General features: G+C 43.3%; 1 protein-coding gene across 2 annotated transcripts in view; it reads right to left on the reverse strand.

Annotated features, from left to right (window-relative positions):
• Nucleotides 1-27,192, reverse strand: part of btbd11a (BTB (POZ) domain containing 11a) — a 135,910-nt gene that overhangs the window by 30,018 nt on the left and 78,700 nt on the right. For both annotated transcript variants that reach the window (XM_028433219.1, XM_028433211.1), the window contains exon 2: nucleotides 7,834-7,983. In XM_028433219.1, the coding sequence (XP_028289020.1) occupies nucleotides 7,834-7,983 (150 nt within the window). The remainder of the gene's footprint in view (nucleotides 1-7,833; nucleotides 7,984-27,192) is intronic.

Below are 27,192 nucleotides of genomic sequence, written 5' to 3' on the forward strand. Positions count from 1 at the left end.
TTCCACCTGCCAAAAAGTGATCAAGGCCCCTACAGAGTGCCCGAGTGGTTATTTCTGCCTTAAAAGTACTTGATTTCATTCTTGTCTGTGTTATTTAGGAGATTATAATCCAACCAGCCCATTTATACCTGTTAAAACAACTTCAAAGAGTCAGTACACCTCATAAACTACTAGTTTCCATCTGCCAAAAAGTGATTCAGCCACCTACAAAGTGCCTGAGAGTTTATGTGTTATATGTGACAGATTATAATCCAACCAGCCCATGAGTACCTGCTAACACACCTTTAAAGAGCAAGTACACCTAATAAACTGAGAGTTATACAAATTTATTTGCAGGTGCGTTACAGAGGGGCTGGTTGGTTTATAATATGTTAAATATCACAGACAAGAATGTGCCGTGCCACGTAAGGAATCATCACAGTTTTAAATTGTGTTTCATGTTGTATAATTAGTCCTGTGATTATGCAGTTTTCTTCAGAATTTTGAGTCAGTACAAATGGAGTGCACAGTTGTGTGGGCGTAATGGGTCTAACTTTAAGTGAATCGTTGGCTCCTCTCCTTTTTATTCCCGTTTCACTGCTGCCGGCCAAGTCCCCATGTGACGCTTTCTCATTTGGCAGCTAATCAGCAGAGATCTCTATCTCTATCTCTTGTTCCTCTTTGCATTTTTGAATTGTACTCAGCCTTTACACATTCTGTCGATGAATTATAGAGGACAAAGGATGCTGGCTGACTGTTGTGTCCTTGATGGGAAGTACAGTATTTTTACCGACCAGACCGAAGAGCCACTTGGACCATGTCCATTCATATGCAGAATAAGACCTGAGTGAGACAGTAAAATATCACTCTTTCTTATGGAAAATGCATGATGGAAAGAAGCCCTGATTCATCTCACATGTTGATTCAGGTCTTCACTTAAACTAGCAATGCCCTATATTATGCAACTTTTTAACACGGTGGTTGTAGGGATTGACTCACAGGAGCCAGCCCTCAAGTGGTCATTGAACTGCAGTTAATCCACAGTGTCTTCATGTTTTGTTTTTGTTAACTTTAAGATGTTCTTTGACCTTGAGATGAGCAAACTCAAACACAAGAATTCACAAAGACATCCTCTTCCTGAGTGACTTATCCCAAAAAATGTGCTTTTGCATCTTCCTTCCAGACTACAAGCAGCTCTTAAATCTCTATTTAATCTTTGCAGCACTGAGTGCTCCTGTGGTGGGTATCAGGGGACATTAAACCATTATAGAATAATGAATCCAGCCTCACATAATTAATGCAGGATACAGCAACAGCCTAGAAGGATTTTCCACTGTGTCCCTCTTGTGCCTAATGTAGAGGTGTGTGTGTGGGGAGATATTTTGTTTGTGTCAGCATGCTGTCTTCCTAAAGGTGCTGGGGGACAGATAAGGAAAATGGCCGCACCCCTGCTCCGGAGCCTGGACAGTTTTTTTTTTTTTTTTTTTTGATGATAGACAGACAGGAGGAGGTGAATGCCACTCAGAGGACAGAGCAAGGCAGCAGGAAGTGATGTGAAGAGGACATAAATGACAAGCATTCCCAGACAGAAGTGAGTCAGTGAAAAGGGCATGAGTGTGACATTATCACCAGTGTCCTTTAAACAGAGAAATGCAGTGTTCTCTGACTGGATGATGTGTCTATATGAGCTGAGAGACTGCCTGCTTTCTTCCTTTACCATCACCTGAGCTGAAAAATGGGTCAGACTGTACCAGATCCGGAATGATGATGCATGGCGAAGTTAGAGAAAAGTACTTTAACTCTTCTATAATGAAAAATGAGAGGAATTCTGATGGACCAGGATGAAATGTAACACCTCCTTGTGTGTGAAGCTATCCCATTATCCCACATTCACATAGCAGAGTGTGGGATAATGGAGCAGAGATGATGGGAAGGAGGTCTGAGTCACAGCTGTAAAAAGCAGCCAATGTTAATGAAATCTTGAAGAAATTGAAAGGAAAGGTGTCATTTATCACCTCAGTACTGACGCACAGAAGTACTGAGGTGCTCACACGCACATAAGCCGAGGCAGGTCAGGTATTTGGTAATCACTTCCTGTCAAAATAGAAGCTGTGCTCTGGACTCTGCAGAGGGAGAGGGATTCCCCTGATTCGTGAAACCCACTCAGCCCTGAAAAATAAGTACTTCCTCCCCCCCACCCCTTTTGCCTCTGCATGGTGGAATACGGCGTGACTCATTTTTCAAGCTGGCTATTGTCAACAAAGGGAAAAAACACAGAGAGTGGGCCTCGATGTTTGAAGGTAATGCCGCCTTTGATAAACACATCGTCATCACACCCATCGGTGACAATTAGGAATCAGCTGACACATTGATGGTTTAAGAATCTGTCTCATCATCACCAAGTGTGGTGACATCTGTGGTTACCCTGGCAACAGCAATACAGTGCTCCCTGCAATATGGATCTCTGTAAGACTTTTAATAAACAAATACTCCTATCATCAGTTTCCTTGGCCCCCTTCACAATAAAAGCTGTGTTGAATCCATATCAGCCCATTAAATGGCTGTGATTGCTCTCAGAATAATGGATAGCAGGCACACAGCTCTACCTACTTGTGACCTAGAAGGTGTGCTATCATCTATTCTAATAAAAGGGCGCTAGGTGAAGGCACTCTGTCATAAATCTGAGAGTCATCAACACCACTACCGCCTCCTCCCACCCACAAGACACCTAAAGGCTGCCAAGAAGTCACTGAAAGAAGGAAAAAGAAGCATAGCTTCAAGTGAACGAGCAATTTTAATCTGTACTTTACGCTTACTTTTGTAGGCCCTCAAGTGTTCATTTGAGGAACTGCAAATATATGTAATATATGCAGCTGGTGCATACTGATGCCATGCACACTGGAATACTAGTGGGCAGAGCAGTGAACAGCTCATTTGAAGGTAATATTTATGAGATAAAATGCAATACGTGCTCCAGTTTTATCCACAGAAATTGCATAAAAAATAAAACCTTTTGTTTAATTTCATGAAAATCTTCTTCAAAGCTGATACTTTAATTGTTGCCATCCTCAGTGTAGTGCAGGCACACTCAGCTTCAGGAATGGTGGGGGCCCCATTGTTGGAGGCCTGCACTGTATTACATTACACGGTTTATTTGCCTAGCCGCTGCTCTCTGACCCACAGGGCAGCTGCTGTGCTGACAAATGAACGGCTTTCCTCTGTCACACCTGGTCACAATATGTCAGATCAGCGCCTATGGATCCTATATGCCACACACAACAGGGCAAACAGAGGAAGAAACATCTGCCTTCAAGGCCGAGCGTCATGAGAAATGAGACAGAGCACCCTGCTGTACCAGACCTGCCCCCGGCAGGCTGCTCTCCTGCCGCAGACAAAGACGTGAAACATGAGTGAATAAGATGAGTAGTGAGATAAAGGTGACCTCAGAAAACAAAAGACTTATTTTTCCACCTCAACAGAATGAAATTATGGATATAATGATGAATGTTGGTCTTTAACAGCCTCTTCTATTATCCATTAATTACTGAACAAGTCGGGTGTGAAATTGCCCTGAGAGCCGTCTCTGTGTGGCCGCTTTACTTTCAACTGATCTGTTTATTGTTCAGATATCAAGCTAATAGCTAAAATTGATTTCAGTTTAAACTATTTAAATGTGTTGATCCTGAGGAGATTGTTTAAAATTCTGATTGTGTCTGACCATGACAAAAACACCTGCTCCCTGTCATCGATCTGTTCCAGCTCTTTGCTCTGGCTGTAGGCCTTTTCCTTATTATGAACATTAGAGCGATTACATTTTTTTTATTTAGCAAACACCATCCATGTATTCATATTGCACTCCAGGCTTCCATACCATGTTGGTATAAACCATCCATCCATTTACTTCCACTTATCTGGGGTTTGGCTGGTGGAAGCAGCAGCAGGGACACCCTGACCTCCCTCTCTAGGGCCACCTCCTGCAGTTTATCAGGGGGGTTTACCGGAGTGCTCCCAGACCAGCTGGGAGATATAATCCCTCCGCCATGTCCTGGGTCTGCCCAGAGGCCTCCTCCTGGTTGGGAATGTTCAGGACGCCTCACCAATCAGGTGCTGAGGGGACATCCTAACCAGACGCTGATAACCAGGCCCCCCAGCCTCTATCCAACGGTCCCTACTACAGGTGAGGGTAGGAGGACACCCACATGCTTTATATACTTAAAATGACAGTGACTCTCCTTCCCACAAATGACAATGACATCCATATACCGTATGTTCATGCCAATGTAGCATATAAGCATGCTAATATTAGCTCTAAACACAAACTACTGTTGAGTTTGTCCTTATTTCTGTGGGTTTTTCATTACAAAACCACCATGGATGCAATGGATTCATGAGCCATAAAGGTGCAGCAGGTGGTGTAACACGACATTTTACAGATCATCAAAATCAATATTTACTGAAAATAATGAAAGTCTATAGAAATACATTGAATAATTGTCCAGACATTGAACATGACCTTCCATATAAATGTGTCTCTCTCAGGACTTAACACTTAATTTGACACAAACTGTTACATGGTGAACCTAAAAACATGTGACCGATCTGTCTGATGTCTCCTCATCAGTTGCTGAGATAATTGCAGCCTGAGGCACCATTTAAATGTCTCCTAAAAAGACTGAAATCACTCCAGTGCATTAGCCGATCCCTGAAAGGTCTCCCTTTGTTTAGCGTCACAAAATGACCACATTGTGTTCTCTCACATACCTTCCTTTATCTCTTTGTTTTGAAATATTTTCACTGTTGTTGGCTGTCACTGAATTTTATTTTGAAAACATATTTTTAGTGTTGTTGTTTTTCATGGTGTGTGCTAAGAGCAGGACGCATTTCCACATGAAACAGACTGTATCTGTCTGAAAAATGTAATAACCGCTCGTATTTATTTATCTGTGGCGCTCTGGGAGGAAGATTACCGCCTTATATCTCATCTTTGCTGCTCTGGCCGGTACTTCACCTGCTGCAGTGGCACACTGAGGTCTCAGGAAAAATAACTGTTTATTACAGCAGCCTCACAGAACACTAAATAGAACATTCCTGCTTCAGCTCAGTTTTTTACTGCGATAATTACTGCTAATTATTTTGATCTTCTTCCACAGTTTCTTAGCTGATATAAAAGTACACAGCTGCTCACCACCCTGACATGCTAACGGAGTCAGAAGACCGAAGATCTCAATATGCTAAGAGTCAGTTTTTAGTTTAGTTGAAAGGTTTTTGGCTCATTTAAGAGTTGCTGATGTGCACAATGAGAAATGTATCTGATCAGGCAGTTCCACACAAAAACAAACATTTCTTTACATCTCGACAAATTATTTTTTTAATCAACCTATATTCATGTTTTTATGCTATAAGCTGGCACAAAACATGGTAAAATAACAGCATAAACGAACATTTTTAGCAGGCAAGTCTCCTATGGATTATCCCCAAAAAATGTAAAAAAAAAAATAAAGCCCATAATTGCCCCCTAGGCTTAAGCACTACCTGTGCATAAATATTTTGTCAGACAAGAATCACTATTACTTAGTATCAGTGCTTGTGCAACATGGCAGATAAATAACAACATCCAGATTATGTTGCTACAAAAAAGTAATAGTGTGACACCGCAGCAGCTTTGGATACACACCAACTTCCGAGACAGACATGCAGGCTGCACTTCAGATGGTAGAACATGTTTAAAGTTGCAGCCTTACATACCACACATAAGCAGATCTGTGAACTGTAGATCAATCTGTTCACAGCACAGCCCCTGCAACGACTGCAAACGGCTGGCAGCAAGCACCCCTCTGAGGCACATGTCAACCTCTGGCAGCGCTGACCCCGGAGGTGAGGAGGCCCCGCAGCAGAGTCAGTCAGTCACTCAGCACATTAAAAAGGAATCAAACAGCGGCCATCTGCTTTTTTACCAACAGCTTGTCTAATGTTTCCAATTTATATCTTCAAATTAGCAGGAATTCACACATTTGCATTTCGACTAGCAGTTAGAGGAGGGGCTCTCTCTGATGCGCTTTTATTCCTAATTACATCGGTGCATTTCCTGTTGTGAATAATAAAGACTATATACAGTTTTTCTCTCAACTATTAGAGTGCTCTGTCCATAAAAGCATTTAAACTTGTATTAATACTGTATGAATGCTGTCATTTGCCACTCTAATGAATAACATGAAACCTTTTTCTTGTTATACAAGTGAATATTATAAGCAACAAGTTGCTTTTTTAACCACTAAAATGCATAAGCAAATGCCGTAATCGCAACCTAGTCAGCTTTTTTTAATGGAAAAGTTTAGTCACACATAGCTATATGGATTCAAAATAAAGGTGGCTGCCCCCCTCTTGTGCCTGCTGTAGATCTGCCCCTGCCCCTGCTCACTGCTGCCAATGCTCCCATTTCCATTATGCAGAAATTGAATAGAACTGGCCTATATAACATTTAAAACCTATATTTACTACCTTATTCACTGATATGTTTGAACATGGTAATGGTAACTGTTGCCTAGCAACAGCTGAGGACAGACTGAGAGAAAGTAAACTAGTAAACTAATGAATGTCAGAGACTGGCTGCACAGACAGGCTGTGAGTTTACTTCAGGGAGGGATGAGGATGCCGCTGTGACATGGAAGCTTTGTCCATCTCTTCCAGCACTGTTAATCTTTGATTTTGTCCCAGCCGAGATAACGAAGGACAACATGTTTAACAAAGACCTCGAATCTTTCGCTTCAATCAATGATTCACGATAATTTACTGGTTGATAACGTGCTGCAGGGTTTGAAGCACACACACTAAACCAGGACACAAACACACAGCGACGCTGTGCAAATGTCTGCAGGGGACAGGATGATCTAATATGAGAGGAGGATGGGGGTTGGAGGCAGCAGGGTGAGGCGTCAGAGCGAAAGGTGGAGCTTTTCCTTTCAAGTGGAGGTTAAAAGCCTCCAAGGCGGTGACCTTGGATTTAAAGGACCCCAGGCGGCACCCATAAACAGGTGTTAGAACAGCTGTAATGAAACAGTGCCTGGCTGCTGCGGTGTGTCGGAGGCTGAGGGAGGCTGGGGAGAGACGGATGGGGTGAGGCGCGGTGAAGGGACAGTAGAATAATACTAGGTCAGACTCAGACCACCATGACTGCCCACAGGGACAGGGAGGGAGCGCTTCTTCACCTCTAATGGAGCTATTTGGCAAAGAAATGTGAAAATAAGCACTTAAGGTTGCAGAACAATTACTGCTACATTTATAATACACAGTTTTTAGTCCTCCTCATCCAAATATGCAAGTATTTTCTTTATCTTTTTGTACTGTCCCTGTGTCTCAGTTTAAGGGCTGCAGCCTTCAATGGATGTGGCCTTTGTGGAGCAAAATATGAATATCTCTTAGGCAGCCTCTGGCCTCTGATGGTCTAATCTTGAACATTGACACAAACTTTATTTGATTTCCTCACACCTTACAGCTCTACTTGTGGAGTCTATTATATTAATATAAAAATAGAAAAGTAATTAGTTGTGAATTTCTCCTGTGGGGGACTAATAAAGGATTATCTTATCTTATCTTATCTTATGAATTGCCATGACAAAGCCATGGTCTTTATTTAGAATGGCCTTTAGTGAGGATGAATGTGACAGCCTGGCCTGTGGTGGATGTTGTTGGCCTTTACAACAAGTTCAGATGTAGGGTGGCTGTTTATTAATCTAATCATGTGCGTGTAATTTTAGCAACAAGTATTACTGACGCAACTGCATACAGACGGCATAATGGTGTATCACAAATGTTTGCTAATGTGCTGATTTTACATGATGAGTATTTTTTACTCACTCAGTTCTGCAATGCTTCCAACTCGGGTTGCGAGCAGCGACTGCTCCAGAGTGCGAAGCTCGGCCTGGCTGTATCCATGACTCTCGCTGCCCCTTCCGGACCGCTGCTGGTCCCGGTGCAGGTTCAAACTCTCCGGCAGGCTCAGCACACCTGTAAACAGAGGCCCAGAGGGGTCAGAAAAACAAACAAAGCAGCAATTTATGCATCATCTTTTGCCCATTTTTTTTTGCTGATGTCAAATTAATCTGAGCCAGTGTGAAATAACAGGGGACCTGTAGCAGCAGAACTGCAGAATCAGCACTTTCAGCATGTAAAATATTGAAGTTGTGGAGCAGGATGGAGTGATTTCAGGAGCAGCCTGAATGATTAAACACAGCTTAACTCTACATCTTTATTTTTTATTTTTTACAGTGAAGATAGGATGCAGACTGTACGGCTGATCTGAGCCCTCTTAACTTCACTGCTCCTGTTTTATGGTTGACTTAGTTGAGGCTGTGAGGCTTATTTGTTGCATGTTGTGACCACAGGTGTGTTCCCAGCTGCAAACAAGGTGCAGCAGATTACCTTTTATTGCATTTAGGTGCCGTTATTGCAGCCAGGCTTTGTTTAGCCAGCTCATGACAGATTGGATATTGAGTTTTTTGTTGCGACTAGAGAATGGAAGGCAACACCACTACGCTGAGTCCTAATCCAAATGACACGGCACAGTGGGAGATGCTGTTTCTCAACAAACAGTAATTACACCACAGAGGAAGTTAGTCAATTTGTCTGTGTCTGATGCCAGAGCATGAAATAAAAGGAACAGGCAGTGGACACAGTGCACGTATGAAGGAGCACAGAGAGTTCTCCAGCTCCATGTTCCTCCCACCATGTCCTCTTCCCACAGTGTCCAGCCCAAGAATTCCAGTATTCCCCTGTTTGAGTCCCACTCCCTCTCCTTCCCACAGCCTTTCCGGGGAGGTCGTCTTTTTTTAGAGCCTCCAATGATTATTATAACAGCCTTTTCCATTGCTCTGCTGAGCCGTATTGATGGAACAGCTGGTATTAGGGTGTGTCTGAAATGGAGTTCCTCAAATGAAATACGTGATGGTGAAACAAAAGTGAAAGGTTTGGGTCTGCAGTGGTGCAGCTGTTCTACATTTCACATCTACCAGAATGTAAAGCTGTAAACCAAATTAATGTGATAGTTTTTCATAGGATAACAATGAAACACAGTCATTTTAATGCTCTTATAATATTGTTATGCAACCTTGACATCCAAAAGACTAAATTGTAATCACATTTATTGTCATTAAGACTCCCTCGACAGCCTTTGATTGAAGTGTCTTGGAGTGTCAGGGTCCCAGCGTGAGCCAGGGCAGTTGTTTTGTATTTTGTTTGATTATGTCTAATAACATCGCGTGGCAATCGGGGGCAGTGCCGCTGGACTGGCAGACTGGGGTGGTGGTCCCTCTTTTTAAAAAGGGGGACTGGAGGGTGTGCTCCAACTACAGGGGGATCACACTCCTCAGCCTCCCTGGGAAAGTCTACGCCAGGGTACTGGAGAGGAGGCCTATAGTCGAACCTCGGATTAAGGAGGAGCAATGTGGTTTTCTTCCTGGCCGCGGAACGCTGGACCAGCTCTATACCCTCCGCAGGGTGCTGGAGGGTTCATGGGAGTTCGCCCAACCAGTCTACATGTGTTTTGTGGACTTGGAGAAGGCGTTCGACCGTGTCCCTCGCGGCATCTTGTGGGAGGTGCTCTGGGAGTATGGGGTCCGTGGCCCTCTGCTGAGGGCTGTTAGGTCCCTGTATGACCGGAGCAGGAGTTTGGTTCGCATTGCCGGCAGTAAGTCAGACCTGTTCCCAGTGCATGTTGGACTCCGGCAGGGCTGCCCTTTGTCACCGGTTCTGTTCATAATTTTTATGGACAGAATTTCTAGGCGCAGCGAGGGACCGGAGGGGATCTGGTTCGGGAACCATAGGATTTCATCTCTGCTTTTTGCAGATGATGTTGTCCTGTTGGCTTCATCGAGCCGGGACCTCCAGTGTGCACTGGGACGGTTTGCAGCCGAGTGTGAAGCGGCTGGGATGAGAATCAGCACCTCCAAGTCTGAGGCCATGGTTCTCGACCGGGAAAAGGTAGTTTGTCCTCTCTGGGTGGGAGGAGAGCTCCTGCCCCAAGTGGAGGAGTTTGTGTATCTCGGGGTCTCGTTCACGAGTGAGGGAAAAATGGAGCGGGAGATTGACAGACGGATCGGTGCAGCTTCCGCAGTAATGCGGTCGCTGTACCGGTCTGTTGTGGTGAAAAAGGAGCTGAGCCGGAAGGCGAAGCTCTCGATTTACCGGTCAATCTACGTTCCTACCCTCACCTATGGTCATGAGCTTTGGGTAGTGACCGAAAGAATGAGATCGCGAATACAGGCGGCCGAAATGAGTTTCCTTCGAAGGGTGGCTGGGCGCTCCCTTAGAGATAGGGTGAGAAGCTCAGTCACCCGAGAGGAGCTCGGAGTAGAGCCGCTGCTCCTCCACATTGAGAGGAGCCAGCTGAGGTGGCTCGGGCATCTGGTTCGGATGCCTCCTGGACGCCTCCCTGGGGAGGTGTTCCGGGCATGTCCCACTGAGAGGAGGCCCCGGGGAAGACCCAGGACGCGGTGGAGAGACTATGTCTCTCAGCTGGCCTGGGAACGCCTCGGGATTCCCCCAGAGGAGCTGGAGGAAGTGTCTGGTGAGAGGGAAGTCTGGGTGTCCCTGCTTAGACTGCTGCCCCCGCGACCCGGCCCCGGATAAGCGGTGGAAGATGGATGGAGATGGATGGATGTCTGTCCTTAGTTCCGGCCTTATTTTGAAATCACTGACCCTCTCATTTCAGGTGTCTTGACTGCTCCCTCCTCATGTTCTCCCTCCTTCTCCTGGTGATCACCTGCTCCTCCCTAATGTGTCTCACTTGTGCCCCTTTGTCTGACCTGATCCCTGTGTATATAGTCTACGTCTTCCCCTCACTTGGTGCCAGTTCGTCTTGTCTACTACCTGACTTCCAGCCATCCTGTTCTCCAGTAGCCTGTAGTACTCCAAAAACAGAGGTGGAGTGCGAGTGTAGCTGAGGGAGCCAGGTTGTAGCATGGTTAACTCCACCTACTGACCGTTTTAGGCTGTAGTTAGCAGAGTCTGGCAGCGTCCAGATTGCACAAACTCACCGGACCTCAAAGCTACTTTTGGGTGACATCATTAAGTGTCCGTGCGTCTGCACTTTAGTCACTGCACTCCCCCGAGTCATTTCTTTATGTGAACACGTTGGCAATCTTAGCTGAACTGCAGCATGTTTAAGAAAAGTGTTCTGATTGGTTGAAGATAAATAAGAAGATGGTTCATCCTTTTTCTGTGAATGTGGCGTCCCTCTCAGAAGGGATTTTACAGCATCTGCAGGTCTTAGAACCAAAACAACTAAAGCTAAAAGTCAGAGAGGGGTGATTTTTTTTACTGCAATTACATCATCATGTGATTTTATACACCTAAACTGGCTCATGTACTTCTCTAAAAGTGCGAAAATGCAAAGTAAACATCTTTTAGTTTTGCCTCTCAACTTTGCAACTTGTTCAGTGCTGTAAACGTCCGGAGAAAGCAACATTCTGACAGAAGCTTTCAGAACGCCTGCCGGCAAATAGGAGATGGGGGATTCCTCTGGCCTCCGGTAAAAAAAGGAAGCTGTCAGACTTCCTCTATCTTCCTGTTCCAGAGTGAAGCAGACTCTGAAATCTCCTGAATGTCCTTCAATCATCAGAAGCCCATCGGCTTCCTCTGCAACACACGGTTAGGTTTAGGCGATTCACAGTGCTCCCTGTAATCAAGGCTCCATCATCACCTTTACTTCATCACCTCCTATTCTTTCCTCCCCATTTATTCTTTTAATATAATCGTGGTCCCTTGCTGAATTATTCATCCTGTCAGATCAAGACATATAAACAAGTCTGCAGCTCTCTCTTTCCCCACCTCCCACTCCCTCTACATGTTATCTCTCACTAACACTTGGCTTCCCTGGATAGAAAAAAAGGAGGAATATTTGATCTTAGGTGATGTTTGTGTAATAAACATCAGAGGTGAAAAAGAAGCCAGCCTGGCACCCCAGAGACAAAAAAAAGGCAGAAGATGGAACGGACACAAGCGTCTGATTAAAAAATGACAAGCAACATGAGACTCACAGGCTTGTTTCATAACCTCATATTTCTGTGTCACTTCAACCGCATCTTTCTGCGACCTCCTAGGCAATTGCATGAGCTCAGCGTTATGTATACGCATACTTGAGAAACAGTCTAATCCCAGATAAACAGATATGACCTGCATTTTCTATTCCGGGGGCTCCCTTCATCTCCATTGCTGTCGGGCAGATGAAGATGGAGACTGGGTCACAGGGACGAGACTGCTTTAAGGCTCTGAGTGGCATACCGAAATCCCCTGAGTCATCTCCGCAGCAACGCTGCAGCTCCTGCAGGTCGTCATAAATAATGGAGAGAATATTGAGCTGTACAAGCGCACAACAGCTGTCTGTATGGGAATAAATCACTGGAGGTGATGCAAAGAAGCAGAGGAATAAACAAAAAAGAAAAGGCCCAGAACAAAGCAATTAACAGCCTACAGCCCCCTCAGAACAAAGACGCTAGTCTTTGATTTTATCTTTAAAGCATTTAGCTGCCACTTCTTTAATGAAGTGACTTTTTGCTTTGTTTTTTGATGTTTCAAAAATTTAAAATGATCCAAATATTCACTTGGTCTCTGACAGCATTTGGTTCAGCCTTATGTTGAGTATAAACACACACAGTTGTCCTGATAACACATCCATCAGATACGACACATGGTTACACTTATGCTAAGTGATCGCATATCTTGACGTTATCAAATCATGGGACCAATACAGCCAGAAAAGGCAGAGCAATGAGGGACGTTGGGGATGGTACTGGTCAATTAGGACTCTGAGGTTTGAGTCCCCCTGACACCCCAAGCTGTTTTGTTTTCACCTGCAGTTAAGTGTCGTTTTTACCTGTGGCTGGATTTGGCATAAAAAACTACTGGTTAAGTTTAGGCATTAAAAACAGAGTAAGGGGCTGAGTAAGGATGATCTTAAAATGCACAAACACATTTTACAATGGTTGCCATTTTCAGCTACCACTGGGATAAGTATCTGGCCCAACACACTTGGGGCTCCAAGCCGTTGCCTGGCTTGCCTGCTGACAAAATACCAGATCTTAGAAGAAATATGATCAAAACAGGTTAAAATGCTGACTAACATACAGCCCAGGCTACAACACAAGCACTGGTTTTTAAATACAGAGTCAGAATTTTAGAGAAAAAGCTCACATTGAGAAACACAGAAAACCTCACAAGGCATTACTCAACCTTGATGGAGGCGAGCGTCAGTATGACCTGACAGATTTGTCTAAGATTTAATATCACTTCAAGCTTCAAATCCAACAGTATTTCATTCCAGCCACACAGCCCTACGATACTCTACGATGTGTTTCTGCACAGGGCTTTGAAGAAGAACACTACAGCTTTAATGGCACTGACATTTTGAGTTATATTTCTCTGCACCTGGAACATGAGTAGCATTAGTCAGAAAAAAGAAAAAATTCTTGTTATCCTTGTTAGGTCTTCTCACCGAGCCAGTGGCGATGCCTCATGGCAAACTCAGTAAAACAAAACAAACAAACTCAGTAAAGGCAGCAGCAGCAGTGCAGGGAGCACTGCTGCTGCTGCCTTTACTGAGTTTGGCACAAATAATATTACATAACACACAGAAAAGTTACACTTATGTTATGTAACCAGGGATTCTGCAAAAAAATATTTATTAAAATAGTGATATAGATGGTTTCTACATGTATTATTGATTCCGTTAATTGTTTGATTGGATGTCATTTCATTGATTTACTGCTACTTTTGGCAGAAAAACTGATCGATTGATCGACTTTTCAGCTTTTCATCAGTGTTTTCATGTCTGTGTGTGTAATTAACAGTTTTTCATACACTCTCTCCTGCCTCTCATGTGACAAAGATGTTTAAAAAAAGGTCTTTTCAGAAGAGAAATGGAAGACAGGATTGTCTGGACTGTTTGAGATCAAGCTCAGGGGACACAATGGGATTCCTGATCAATGCCATCCCTTTATGTGACAGACAGCCAATCCCAGCTGAAAGCTTTTACCACTCAAGAGCAAAAAAAGAAGAAAGTTCAGCTGCTTAATGCTCGATATTTAGATGCACTCAGCCTCTGCTATTAAAGGTCAAGGTCGGTGAGGTCATATTGACGAAGCAGGCGACATGTGTGTGCAGGTACTGCAGCTCCCTGACTTTCTGCAGGAATGTCCAATCGATTTTCTCTACTGAGAAAGTAATGGCGCTCTCCCCTTGTCAGTGAGAAAACTCAACTGGAATATTAACAGGTAGTTACCATGGCAACAGGCGACTGCTGCCTAACGGTGCTGCGATTGGCCGATGCTTTTTCTTCTTCTTTTACTGTAAGGGAAAGCACAAGAAAACCCCAGAGCCACGAGCAGCAGCAGAAACAAACAAAAAAGCATCCACTGCATCAGTGGTGGGAACCATACCACAGAGACGTTGATTCTCTCGTCAATAATGAATTAATCTACTCGGGACTCAAGACCACATTAGCAGCGGAGTGGCCAAAATGATTAAATGGTTGACCCCACTGGCTAACTGGAAATGTCAACCATATATCCATGACCACAGCGGTAAAAAGCAAAGAGCAGAGAACAAAATCTGGATCTGTGGCATCACATGGCACATTCATATTCAGTCTTAATAAGTCATAGTGGGGATGTAAGTAACACTGTGGGACTGCAGGGTGTAGAAATGACTTTAGTAGCTTCTCTACTAAAACAACAGCAATGTTTGTAGCAGCCAGTGTTACTGTAACTATAAACTGTGATGTCACCAAGTTTCCTGAAACCTGATTTTGAAGACCAACATGGAGGCTTCATCTGTCTCCATCTGGGTAGTCCCTGACTCAGCCTAACTCCAGAGTAGTCCAAGGGGTAAAGTATGAGCCGGCAAGAGAGTTCGTTCACTTTGTACCAGGCTGTAAACGTATGTATGTCTGCTGTACACCTGAACATTTTATCATGGAGGTCTGTGGGGATGGACTCAACATTCGGAGCCAGCCCCCAAGTGGCCATTGGAGGACCTGCAGTTTTTTGGCACTTCCACATTAGCTTTGGAGGTTGCTGTTTGTTTGTATGTGTTTAACTGAGAGTCATTCACACTCTGAATGACTCTCTCACTGACTCTGGTGTCTGTCTGCAAGGACATATTGACGAAGGTATTCTGCTGGTTGCTCTCTGCAGCATCACCACTACAGGTCCCCAAATCCTTTATACCAAACCTTTATTTATTAAAGAAGCTGTATGCCTGCTGCTCCACTCATTAGCCAATTTTGCTTTGCAAACAATGAAAGAATGAAAAGTGAGCTGTAATAGTTTCCACTCCAGCCATGGAGTGAAGTGGTGACCTGATTTGGATGTTGCCTTTACAAATGTTTGTTTCAGTGGCCTTTGAGTGTCTGCCTGTTTGCTGTGCAGACAGACATCACACAAACGCTAACAGCTCTTAATGGGAACTCTGTAGTCTTGCATCTAAAAGGGGGTGACAGCGAGGTCTTGCACTTATTATAAAATACAGCTCACTGAGCGTAAATCTGCTGACAATGGAAAATTTCATCCTATTATCTGTGTTTCAATAAACTGCTGTTTCACACCCCCTCTTCATTTATCAGTAAAATCCCCAACCCCACCCCGATCACCAGCCGACAAGATAGTGCCTCACTTCCACATAAATAAGTCACAACCAACAAGCATTTCCAGCATAAATTAAAAACACGTACAGATGTCTGACTCTCTGCAGTGTATGCTCGCCTGTTACAAACCTCCCTTCCTTCCTTTTCTCATGTTTCTTTGACTGAATATAAAAACAGCTTCTTGGTCAGCCCAATAGAAAGCTTGTTTTAATATATATTATACATTTATATATATATATATATATATATATATATATATGTAATGTACTTTTTATTTTATTATTTATTATTATTATTATTTAAATTGGCAAAATTGATAAAATCTAGTCTACTTTTTATGCATTGTGCATTATTGTTATTACTGGTGGCTTTAACAGTAACTTCATTTTTTTTATAAAACATGAATAGGTTTGCAGATTTTATGTATTTTAATAATGGATCTCAGTTAGGGGTGTGCGATTTGACGATAAATGATCGTGAAGGATTTGAACGTATCGGCGATCTACCAGAACGGACAGATCGTTTTATCGTCCATAGAGCACCTTCTATTAATTGCAGTTCTATGTTCGCGCAGACGCATGAGTTTTTTTCACTCGGCCAACTCTCAGTGTGCTTAATGTGAACACGACCAACCAATGACAGCCTCCCTGTTAGGAAGCTACGGCTGAAAACGAGAAGAGAACGGAGGAACTGGTCCCTAAAACGAACTCCACCTTTATGTTCGGTGCTGTTTCTGCCGGCAGCAGCGACGCGTCTTCTAAGCCTGTGTGTGTGCGCGACGTGTGTCGCAGTGGAAGGGCCGTGTGTATACGAATGTATTATAATGGTAGGAGCGCGTACGCGCCCACCTCTCTGAACATTACCAGCTCGTTATATTCAGGTTCGCTGCTGTTGTGCCGTCAGCAGCTCTTCTACGTGTGTGTGTGTGTGTGTGTGTGTGTGTGTGTGTGGGAGGGCCACGTGTGTACATCAGATGCAGACAGAGGCAACAGCTAATGACGTCACCAAAACAAAAACGTAGGCATTTGATGAAGAGGCTCCATATGAGGACTCTAGTAAACGGTGGACAGAGCAGCAGCTCCGTTTGTCCTTAGATATGATTCCCATTAAAGTTTGATCATTTGTTCTAAATCACATTGAACTTTAGGAGTTACTTAAGTCTTAATACTGTATTTATTGTTTAGCCTTAGGAGGCACACTTCAGTCTGTTTAAATGACTGTTGAATAATACTTTACAGAACTACATTAGTCTTCTTTTTAACCTATTTGAAATAAAACTTTATTTTGTTCTGTAATTGTTATTTAAATGTTCATGTTTATTGAAAACTAATACTGAGTGCACGTTATCAGAGTTGTTGTTTGCCTTAATCTACTGACAGTTTTTGAGAAGTGACTACCTTAAGGCTACCTTAAGTCATTTACACGGAAACATGCAAATTAGTGTCAATGTAAAAACAAATCGTGATAAAATCGAGATCGTGATTTTATCATTAAAGAATCGTGATATAAAATTTTTGCCATATCGCCCAGCCCTAATCTCAGTAGAAACTTGTAATCATTTCCATCAAATAAATATATAATGAGTAAAAAGTGCTGCATTTTTATGTAAAATGTGATGGAGCAGAATTATAATGCAGCATAAAATCTACATTTTTTGTGGCTCTCAGGCTCTTTTCCCCCCGCTGATGTGAATCACAGAGAAAAATGCTTCTTTTTGAGTTTCCATTCAGTGTCAATAGTGGCCAAGTAACAAGTATCAAAAGTAATGCTGCTTAAAATAAGGATATTCATATATGTATGAGTACATATAATATCACAGCTGGTGCAGCTGGTAGTTTAAAGGGGCAATTTGTAGGTTTTCTTCAGTCAAAAAATTAGCTAAAAATGATCAATCAAACAGCTATGACATGTGTCATATCTACTTAAATTAGCATGCTAAACAGCTAGTGCTATTAGGCACCACATGATGTGACTGTGAGTCAACACAGTATCTGCCCTCAATTCCACATGAGAGAAAGAGAACTTTTTTTTTTGTTTCACTCTTGGGATAGCCAACAAGCTAAGTGCTGTTGTTAGCCTGGCATAAATCAGCAGATTTTAAGCCTAGCTTAGACTGCATAACTTATCCAGCAGATCGTCATCAGAGCACCACCTGCCTCTAGAAAGATGTACTACACCTTTATTTTAATATAATATACAGAGTTTTAGTACAGTTTTTGAGATTATAGAGTAAATGTTTGGTTACTTCCCACCTGTGGCAGCTCCGAAACTCCCGACGCTGTAGAAATGATTAACTAGCTAAAACAGATATGCATATGGCATGAGGTACAAAGACTCCCTCGACTACCAGGATCTCTAAACCTTTGTACCTAATGTACCTCTCCTGGAGCGCTACATAAATGGGTACAGCAATTACCAATCACAGGAGACAGGTTTTTTTCGGGGTGAAAAAGGTGCTGCACCAGATGGCCTTCCATACAACTTTCTGATCCTGTGCCGAACCCACCAGCAAGTCTGCAGCTTTAATTGGAGTGAACTGGAGCAAACATAAGACACAGTGTTTAATGTGATGAATCCATATGCTGTGTATAATAATTTACACCTCTGCAGAAGCAACATGAGTGCGATGTGTCGCCTTTGTAAGTTTTGTTGCTTAATCTGGCTGCAGTCGACGAGGAGCCTAATCCTTCATCATTTGGACACCTTCATCATGCCAAGCCAGATGGATTGCAGGTGCCACGCCAGATGCCATACTATATTTACAACCTTCATCTAGAACACAGGGCCTTGCTGTGGCACCACTTAAAACAGCACACAACGTCCTGTGTGGCTTTCAGTCTGTCAGTCGGTCTGTTGTGTGCATTATGTGGATATTCAAAACGAGTGGTTGAGGTGCCACGTGAGGTTCGGCGCCTGTGTTCTCAATCTCGAGCAGAAGTAATGCAATCAGCAACACACATATCAGCCGGTGTGTAACAAGCTGGGGCGTTGAGAGGGAAAGAGGGGGTCTGAAAATAATAAACATTCATGGAGCTCTATTCACAAACACACACACACACTTTACCACTATCAAAGGCCAAAGGGCAGGTTTCCACAAACATATTGTTACTTATGTTATACAGTTAAAGATACAGTGTGCAAGTGTTTACACATGAACAATCATTAGAACCAAGCTTCTTCACACAGTGCAGATACAGACTCTATACCTATCTATCAGGGATAGGCTGACTCTAAATAATGATTAGTAAAATGGAATTAAAGTAGCATGTAGAGGCCATATTATGCATTTTCTTCAAGTAGTAATCTAGGTTTCATTGGTCCTGGTCTGGTCATTGGTGCAGATTATTTAGAGGCTGCATACGGTGGCACCTTTCAACTGACTGAAGGAGAAGGAAGAGGGTTTAGATAAAGATCACCCTTAAACATGTGAATTCATAACATTAAACATGTTTTTACAAGTAAAACCATTCCAGTTGCCCGGTCGCTGCCCCCATGAACACGTAGTGATACATCCGGATACATTTTTCTGGTGAGGACGAGCTGGAACATCTCACCTTCTGCTGGTCCCACCTCACAGCTATAAATAGCACATAGAGTGCTCAGCTTTAAGGGAGCAGGTGGTCACACATGCACAGTTTTTTTTTATCAGAGTGTAGGATCTCTTCCCTCTGGCCTTTTCCCTGCAGGAATTCGGTTTGACAGTGTACCAGGTGTACAGAGACGGACTGATGCATTCATCCTCTGTGTTGTCGTATGTACACAAATAGAACACGTTTCTGATTTGGCAAAGGGCGATGTTGACATTTGGATCTCCTGTAGGAAGGGTAACGACTTCAGGATCAGGATGCCGTCGGCGCACAGCACCCAATCTTTTCTCTGTATGCAGCAGGATGTTCTCACACTGCATCAGTCGGCATACGTTCAACAAAAATCCCCTCAAATTGGAGGATTATCGATCGCCTAATTCTACCAAAATGCTGCTCCGCTGAGAGCTGGGATGAGGTAAGAGTCGGAGCAGCCTCTGGCTGCTGATGTCTTTCCCTCGTGCAGGAGGCCTGGGTTTGATCCTCCCCTGCGGCCACATTAAAGTGTCCTCTAGGGAAAAAAACGCAACACCTTCTCAGCTGATTCAGCAGCAGAAACAAAAGGCAGGGAGGCTTTCAGGCAACACAAAGAACAATCAATGACATTTCAGAGAATTTACAGGAAGCACAGAAGCCTCTGGTAGCGCGGAACAACAGTTTTATCTTGTAATCATATAAAACAACCATTTTATCATGTAAACATACAAAAAATACACAGCAAAGTCGACATTTTTTTCAGCCGCATCACAAAACCTTTTTCCAGCAGATGGGTTTTTTTAACCTGTCTCTGCAGCAGCTGTTCAGCCTCGAGTACAACCTCACATATAAACAGTACGTTATGTCAATATTTATCTAATCCAAAAGCCACAGATGGTAACGATATACACATCCATTCAAAGTCCACAGAAGGCAGTGGAGTTTTAGATGGAGACTATAACTTTGTGTCCCTGAGTGGGACAGCTGATTTCCTTTATTAAAGTGCTTCATGACTGCAGTTCCCCCTATGGCCTCTAGGGGGCTGAGTACAAAGGTGAGTCAATCCCACTATAGACCTCCATGTTAAAAGCAGCAGAAATAACCATGTTTGCATGTTTCTCATTGTTTGGATTTCAGTTACCATGGTTACAAGTCCTTCTACAACAAGATTTGCTGATAAGGCGGGTGATGGTGAACATGCTCCACCTTGCCACTCTTGCCTACATTAATGCTTTTCACAGGTCAGAAACTCGTTAGTGTAACTCCTCTGAGGACTAAACATGACAGACAGCTCGCTCTCACTCCTGTTTGTTTCTGCTGCACCTGATAAGGCAGGAGAATTTACACCCTTATTCTTTGTTTGTTCACAGAACTTGTTGACGTTATGTAATCTCCCACCATCGTTCCTCCTACAGTAATCTCAGCACAACATGAGCTTTAATCAAACAATTTTCATATTGAAAACATGTGGGCGGGTAAATACCCCTTTAAAAAAAAACATTCACTACACTTTGAAGAAACTCTGTTTTTAACTGTATTAGTTTTGATGTGAAATCACAGCAGAAGATTTTATTATTTTGTGGCTTTGTGCAACATAGTCTGACACATTTTAAATAAATTGTCACCTATGTTATGAGTGTGGCTGCTGGTAAATGGGATCTTCTTTGTACACAATAAATGAATAAAAGCTGCAGATTATGAAGTGTTCCAGTTTGTATTGATGAATTTTGATGACCACCCTTATCGTCTGTGCCACAGATGGTCATTTTGTGCTGCAGCACAGTTAAAAAAAAAAAAAAAAGAAAAAGAAAAAACCCTCCTCCTCTGGATATGTTTTTAAAAAGCATGAAAATCCACTTTGAGCCAAAACAATAGCTGCAGCGCAAGTCAAAAGAATCCATGCAGATTCAGGGTGGCAGCTCTATATTTGGGGGCGATATGACTTGGTCCTTGATGTTAAGGTTGCCGACACGGCCGATGTGACCACGCAGCGTGCACACAGGTCACTGGGCTGCGGGGCATCCCGGGCCAGTCGTGGAAGGTTGGGAAGCCGCTGAGGTTACACAGCTGTGACTGGCCGGAGCCCAGAGGGATGGGAGGAGAGAGGGGAGGGGGGGCAGCCTCCGATGATTTCACACATCCCAGCAGTGCTTTCCAAGCCTGATCTCACAATAAAAGAGCCAGAGCACGACAGAGATGATCAAGAGACTGTGAAAGAACAATGGGGACGGACTACAGTGAAGCTGAAGGATGCAGGGCGAGAGGCAGAGTTGTAAAAACACGAGGAGATGTTAGGGTGATTGATGTGAGGGGACTGAAGAGAGAAAGATGTGAGCACAGAGAGGAGACAAGGGCCAGGAAGTCATGTTTTATCTTCACAGTGGACTCACTCTCTCTTCCTGGCCTGAAGGGAAGTGACCAGCCAAAGCCAAAAAAACAAAGTCTCACAAAAATCTTCTTTTGCTGCAGTGCGGTGTCAAAAATGACTTCAATTTAATTCCAGTCTGTGATACACGCCGGTGGACCTGAGACTCAGAATCAGGTCTCATGAGCACCTGAAGAAACAGAATCGTTGCACTTTGTTTTGTCTGCGCCTGGGTCCTGTTAAAAACTACACCGCACATAACAGAATCTCCAAGTCAATGCAAATCTCACCTCATAAGGCTCAATTTTCTTTAGACCAACTCATCTCAAGCTGCCAAAGTAAGAATTAAGAATGAGTTCTTTTGGAGAAACATGATCTTCTGGGGTCCAAATATTTGTGCAAAAACTTACAAAAAAATAAGTGTTGGTTTAATGCAGTCTGCATCTGGATGCTGCAGTCTTGTGTTAGTACCATTGTAGCGCTGTGCTGTAAGAGCAGTGTTAACTTCAGAGGCCATTAAAAGCCACTGAGCATATAAGAGGCTTTTCCAGATTCTACAGTGTGAGAGGAGCTGGCGTCCTTTTCCTGTGGGGCGATGCTATTCTTATAAACAAGCACAAATCATCATCGACATGCAAATGTCAAGCTCTGTGACTTTTATTCTTTAAGCAGCTGACAGCGCTCTGATAAAACCTGAGTGGTTCTTGGAAAGTTTAACAGACAGGCTGAAGGTTCCTCTTCTCACGCTGCCACTCTCAGGCTGCGGCGTTAGCTCACATCAACAGGCCGCCTAACGGGTTAACATGACCTGCGGGGCCCCTGAATATCGCCCAGTCACAGTGTTCTGACATCCCCGGGTCTGCCCAGATGGTCACCATATGTCCACACAGAGCGAGCCGAGAGCAGACCGGGCCCAGGAATGCACTCTCTGCGATTCCTGCCATGGTTTGTTTACCCTCTGCTGTGTGCTGTGGGGCTGTCTGACGGAGCATCTGCAGCATCAACATCTGATATTATGTCCAAAAAACATGCATAAGCAAAACGGTGACGCTCCACACCTGAAAACAGGCATTTTCTCAACAGTGACTTAAATCAGGGCTACCCTTTGCTGTAGGTGTTTTTTTATTGTTTGACAAACTAAATTAAAGTGGTGGGTTGGAGGGAAGCTCCTTTTTTTCTGCCTTTATTAGTGTTGAGATGCGAAGCATAAAGACGACTGTGCATTTTCCTGGGTTGTCAGAGCGACGTGACAAAGCATGTCTGAGTGCATGAAAATGATCTGCAGTTACTGCAATTACTGTATCAGTGACTGTTTTGTACCACAAAGAGGCATCAACACCTGAGGACGAGCCGCAGCTGGCGGCAGGTCTCATGATGTCTGTGACACACACACACACACACACACACACACCCACACACACGTTAACACGCAGTGACTGAAATCTGAAGTGAGGCTGGACGGGAAAAGTTTTTAATGATTAATCTCAAAGACAATCAGCTGCTCCATCTGATAAATAATTTAGACTATTAATTACATTTTGGTTGCTCATTATGCATTCATACCAAATAAAAACAACGTCATTAACATCTCATCTGAATTTGTGTCAAATCAAGTGGCTCTTGAGTTTCAAGGCCAAAATTATACAATTATTGGACCATTTGGCTTCAAGAATATGATGAACAAAACAAAGCTATGATTGATAGAGTTATGGCAACAGTTTTGCTGAGATTTGGACGTGTATGATAAATAATAAACATCTCTGCTATTCCTTGAATGGCCACTTGAGGGCTAGCTCCAAAAAGAGTCAATCCTAATAGGCCTCCATGTTAAAATATCCAACTTTACAGCAGTGGTAAACATGTTTACAGCCTGCAGCTGCACTCACTCCATTTCTTTGCCTGTTTCTGGATTAAACAGAAGCCAGACTTTGCCAAGATGGCGGGACATCATGACAAGGTCGTGACCGTGCAGTTTCTGACCCTTCTGCATGGGGGTACTCGTACTGTACTGTTTGCACTCATTTAAATGTTCAAAACAGCTACAAACATTGAGAATGTGTTAGCACTGATCTGCATAAACCAGTGTCTGCTGGCCGGTACAGCTCAGATGGAAACCACAAAGCTTCGAGCACCAAGAAATAAATTTGTCCCAGATCAACTGACAGAACTTTACTGATCATCAGAGGAGAAAAACATGCATCAGGAGTCTCAGGAGAATGATTTTCCCACAGACACAGTGAAAAACCTGAATTTATGATTCCATTCTTTCCAAACTAAATATTTTTTTTGCAGTGTGTGTGTTTGTTTCTGCCAGAAGAAGGGAACGCCCTGGTCTCTGGGTTTCGTACGCATCTCTGGTAACAAATCTTATAAAACCACAGCAGCGCCCTCCACCCCCCATTACCCCGTTATGGCTCATGTGTCTTCAGGGACTCAGGTGTGGTCGTGTTATTACGGCTCACTTCCCTCAGCGAGGAGCACAGGGATATTGCTAAAAGTTTCAGACAGTCGCTGAGCTCCGTTTTCCAGGTTTAATTATGTTCAATTATTCTCAACTGGAGCCACGCAGATGCAGCCAGGGTGTGAATTAGTGCCTCTGGTGCTGGTTTGATGGGTGGACGCTGTAGTTCATTGTGCTGCAATGTTTGTCTGCACGATATGCATGTCATGCACTTATTCTTTACATTTTGTTATTTGTCTATTTGTCAATATAAGGACAAACCTTAGACAGACTTTCACCCAGGAGTCTGGGGTTCCTGTTTTGTTTTGTTCTCTCTTTGTTAAGTTTCATTTTCACTTCTTGGAAACCTTTTTTACTCACAGTTGGGAGTTAAAACTACTGCTTCGTTTCTTTGCCTCCAAAGGAAATATACTCTTGAGCTGTATTTGCACTACCTTTTGTAAAAATGACTTTACTAGCTCTGTGTTACATGCATTTAGGGATGTTATCCCTGTTGAGTCACATAGTAAACTGCCAAACTGTTCAGCCTTGTGAAGGACAGTGTATGCTGTCATGTATATCAAACACCTCCTTCATCCTTCAAGCCTTCACTCTTCTGATAGATAAATCTTTTTTATGCTCTGCCCTGAAGTTCACTTCACTTGTTTTGGAAAAGCAACAACTACACAAAATGCGACGAAAATAAGAAAACATTTATGTGTTAAATGTTTCACAAAGCAGCTTTAAAACAGCAAAAATAAAAGCTGAACCATCGTTTCTGATGCTCATTTATTGATCTATTTATATAACATAAGTTAATGTTTATGTAAAGTTGCAGGGAAAGTCACTCAAAGTGCATCTGTTCAACTTGAAGTCCCTTTAACAGAAACTCAAAAACAACAGGCTGCCACAGAGGCCGAGCTCTGCTGGTGTAATTACACCACAGGAAAGCTGGAGTGTGTCAGGTTCATCCCTTTGCACCTTCTCCTCTGAGGCAAATTAGCTGAGCTTGCTCGCCCTGGAGGATGGAGGGAAGGTGGGGTGGGGGTGGTGGTGGTGGTGGGTGTACCCTGGAAGGTTTTGAAAATAGCCCTCCTGTGTGTATCACATGTCAGATTAGCATAGTAGGCGGAGAGGCAGATTATTTGGCATGAACATTGTGCTTTGAAATCTGAAATCAGACTGCAGCGGCTCCCTGTTCCTCCCCTGACAGCTGCCCTTGCGTGACTTTGCAGTGCTGACACACTCCTCGCGGTCTGTTTGAAAGGAGATAAATCCTTGATGGGTGGCAAAGGAAGAAGAGACGAGGAGCTTAGTGTCGGGCTCTGACGGAGCCTTGAAGCCGGGAAAAGGCTCTTCATGAACATGATGGGAGGAGTGGAGTTACATGGTCACCCAATCGGTGCCTATCTGCTGAGCCCACCTGAAGGCTAACGAGACTCCAGGAAGCCTGATCCTTAGCTGACATGTTGTTAGAGAGACCGTCAGCCTCCTTTTGTGGAAAACAACCAGAAACTTCTGACTTTAAACTCTTGGAAGATGAATCATTGTTTCATCATACTTAGATCCAGGCACTGTACTAATCATACTAAACACTGAGTGCTAATTTATGTCTTTTTAGGATGTTGTTTTGGTTTTAAAAAAATGTTATTTACTGCAAAACAGCTCAGATAAAATGACTGTCCCTTCCAACAGCCAACAGCAAAAAAAGAAGAAGAATGAAAGAATGGAAATAAAAGAGAGGCCATGTTTTAATGTTTTAAAAAGTCTATTTTTCTTATTTTTTGCATTCATCCTGATGGTCTCTTGATGTTATTAATGCTAATGACACAAATTGAAAAAGACCTTTGTACCATTAAACCAATGTGTTTATTATTTATTTATTTATATATTTATAGTGCACCTTTTAAATTATACATGTAAATATAGATTTTACTTTTGCTCTAATTAAAATGTTTTTTTTTTCCTAAACTTCTTGTCAGTAAGATTAACAGATTGTAAGTAGATACACAAATATTTTGATACGTTTTTAGCATTTCCATGCTAATGAGACCTGTGTTTATATCATGCATTTTGGTTAATGAGCAGATTGTTGCACAGATAAATCAAAGCAAAACAGTCACCTTTTTTTCTATGCAAACTTTAACTATGCAAATCAGTTAGATGATAAATGTCTCATTTGTACGTCATGTCACAGGCCAACATGTGTGAGCACGTTTCAGCATCGTACTGCAGCTAGAAAGCACAAAAGAGCAGCGACAAAGCAGCCGTCCTGTCAGGCACTCTGCTGACAGCACATGGTGACGGCTGCTGCTGACTCGTGCAAAGGGCCAGGGGCCACCGAGAGCCCGGGTCAGAGCTCCTGTGGGTGTCACATCAGGGCACCGTCTCCGCCTGCCATTTACTGTCACTGCGGTGCTGCCCCTAGAGGACCGTGGCTGACGGGGCTCTGCTGTCAGCACGCATCAAGGGCGATGTGTCACCTTTGACCTCTGCTGTCACCTTTTAATGGAGCAGTCAGGTAGGAGCGAGCCCTCGCTGCCTCCGTTACAACCCACATCTGACATATTTTCTTGAAATGATGAACAAATAAACGGAGCACCACAAATCTCTGCAGGACAAGCACCCGTCGAGGCTTTCTGTCAGAGTCCCGCTGCTCTCTGCACACATTAGTTCAGCAGAATTACTCAAAATGAGACAATTATTGTGCAAAAATGGCAGATCGCTGCTGTACAGCAGCAGGTGCATCGGCTGTCAACCGTGGAATCTCTAAATTGACAAAGAAAAAACAATCAGAGAGGAGCACCGTGACTTTGTTTGTCTTCATCTGGACTGTGATTCTGTTTCTGAGGACAAAACAGACGGACGGAACAGGTGCTGGTTTGAGTTTCAGGGTAATATGTGCATGCATTGATTTAGTAATTCAAAGAGTTACACACCATCAGCAGTTCCTGTGCAAACCAACTGATGTCTCTCACCGTGAATCACATTAATTATCCAGATCTTTATGAGCGCGTTCATCTATCATGCGTGGCTGTAACTTGTCCTCGCAAACCTGAATCGATGAATCGATTAACTGAGTTATTATGCCGTTAATTCAGGGAAGACATCTGGTGTGTTTCCAGAGTTCCAGCAACAAAAAGTGAAGCTGAATAAAAAGACCAAACATTACTTAAATAGTTAAAGCTCCACTTGAGGAGTGTTTTTGTTTATA

The sequence above is a fragment of the Parambassis ranga genome, chromosome 2 (genome assembly GCF_900634625.1).
Source record: "Parambassis ranga chromosome 2, fParRan2.1, whole genome shotgun sequence".
NCBI classification, from domain to species: domain Eukaryota; kingdom Metazoa; phylum Chordata; class Actinopteri; family Ambassidae; genus Parambassis; species Parambassis ranga.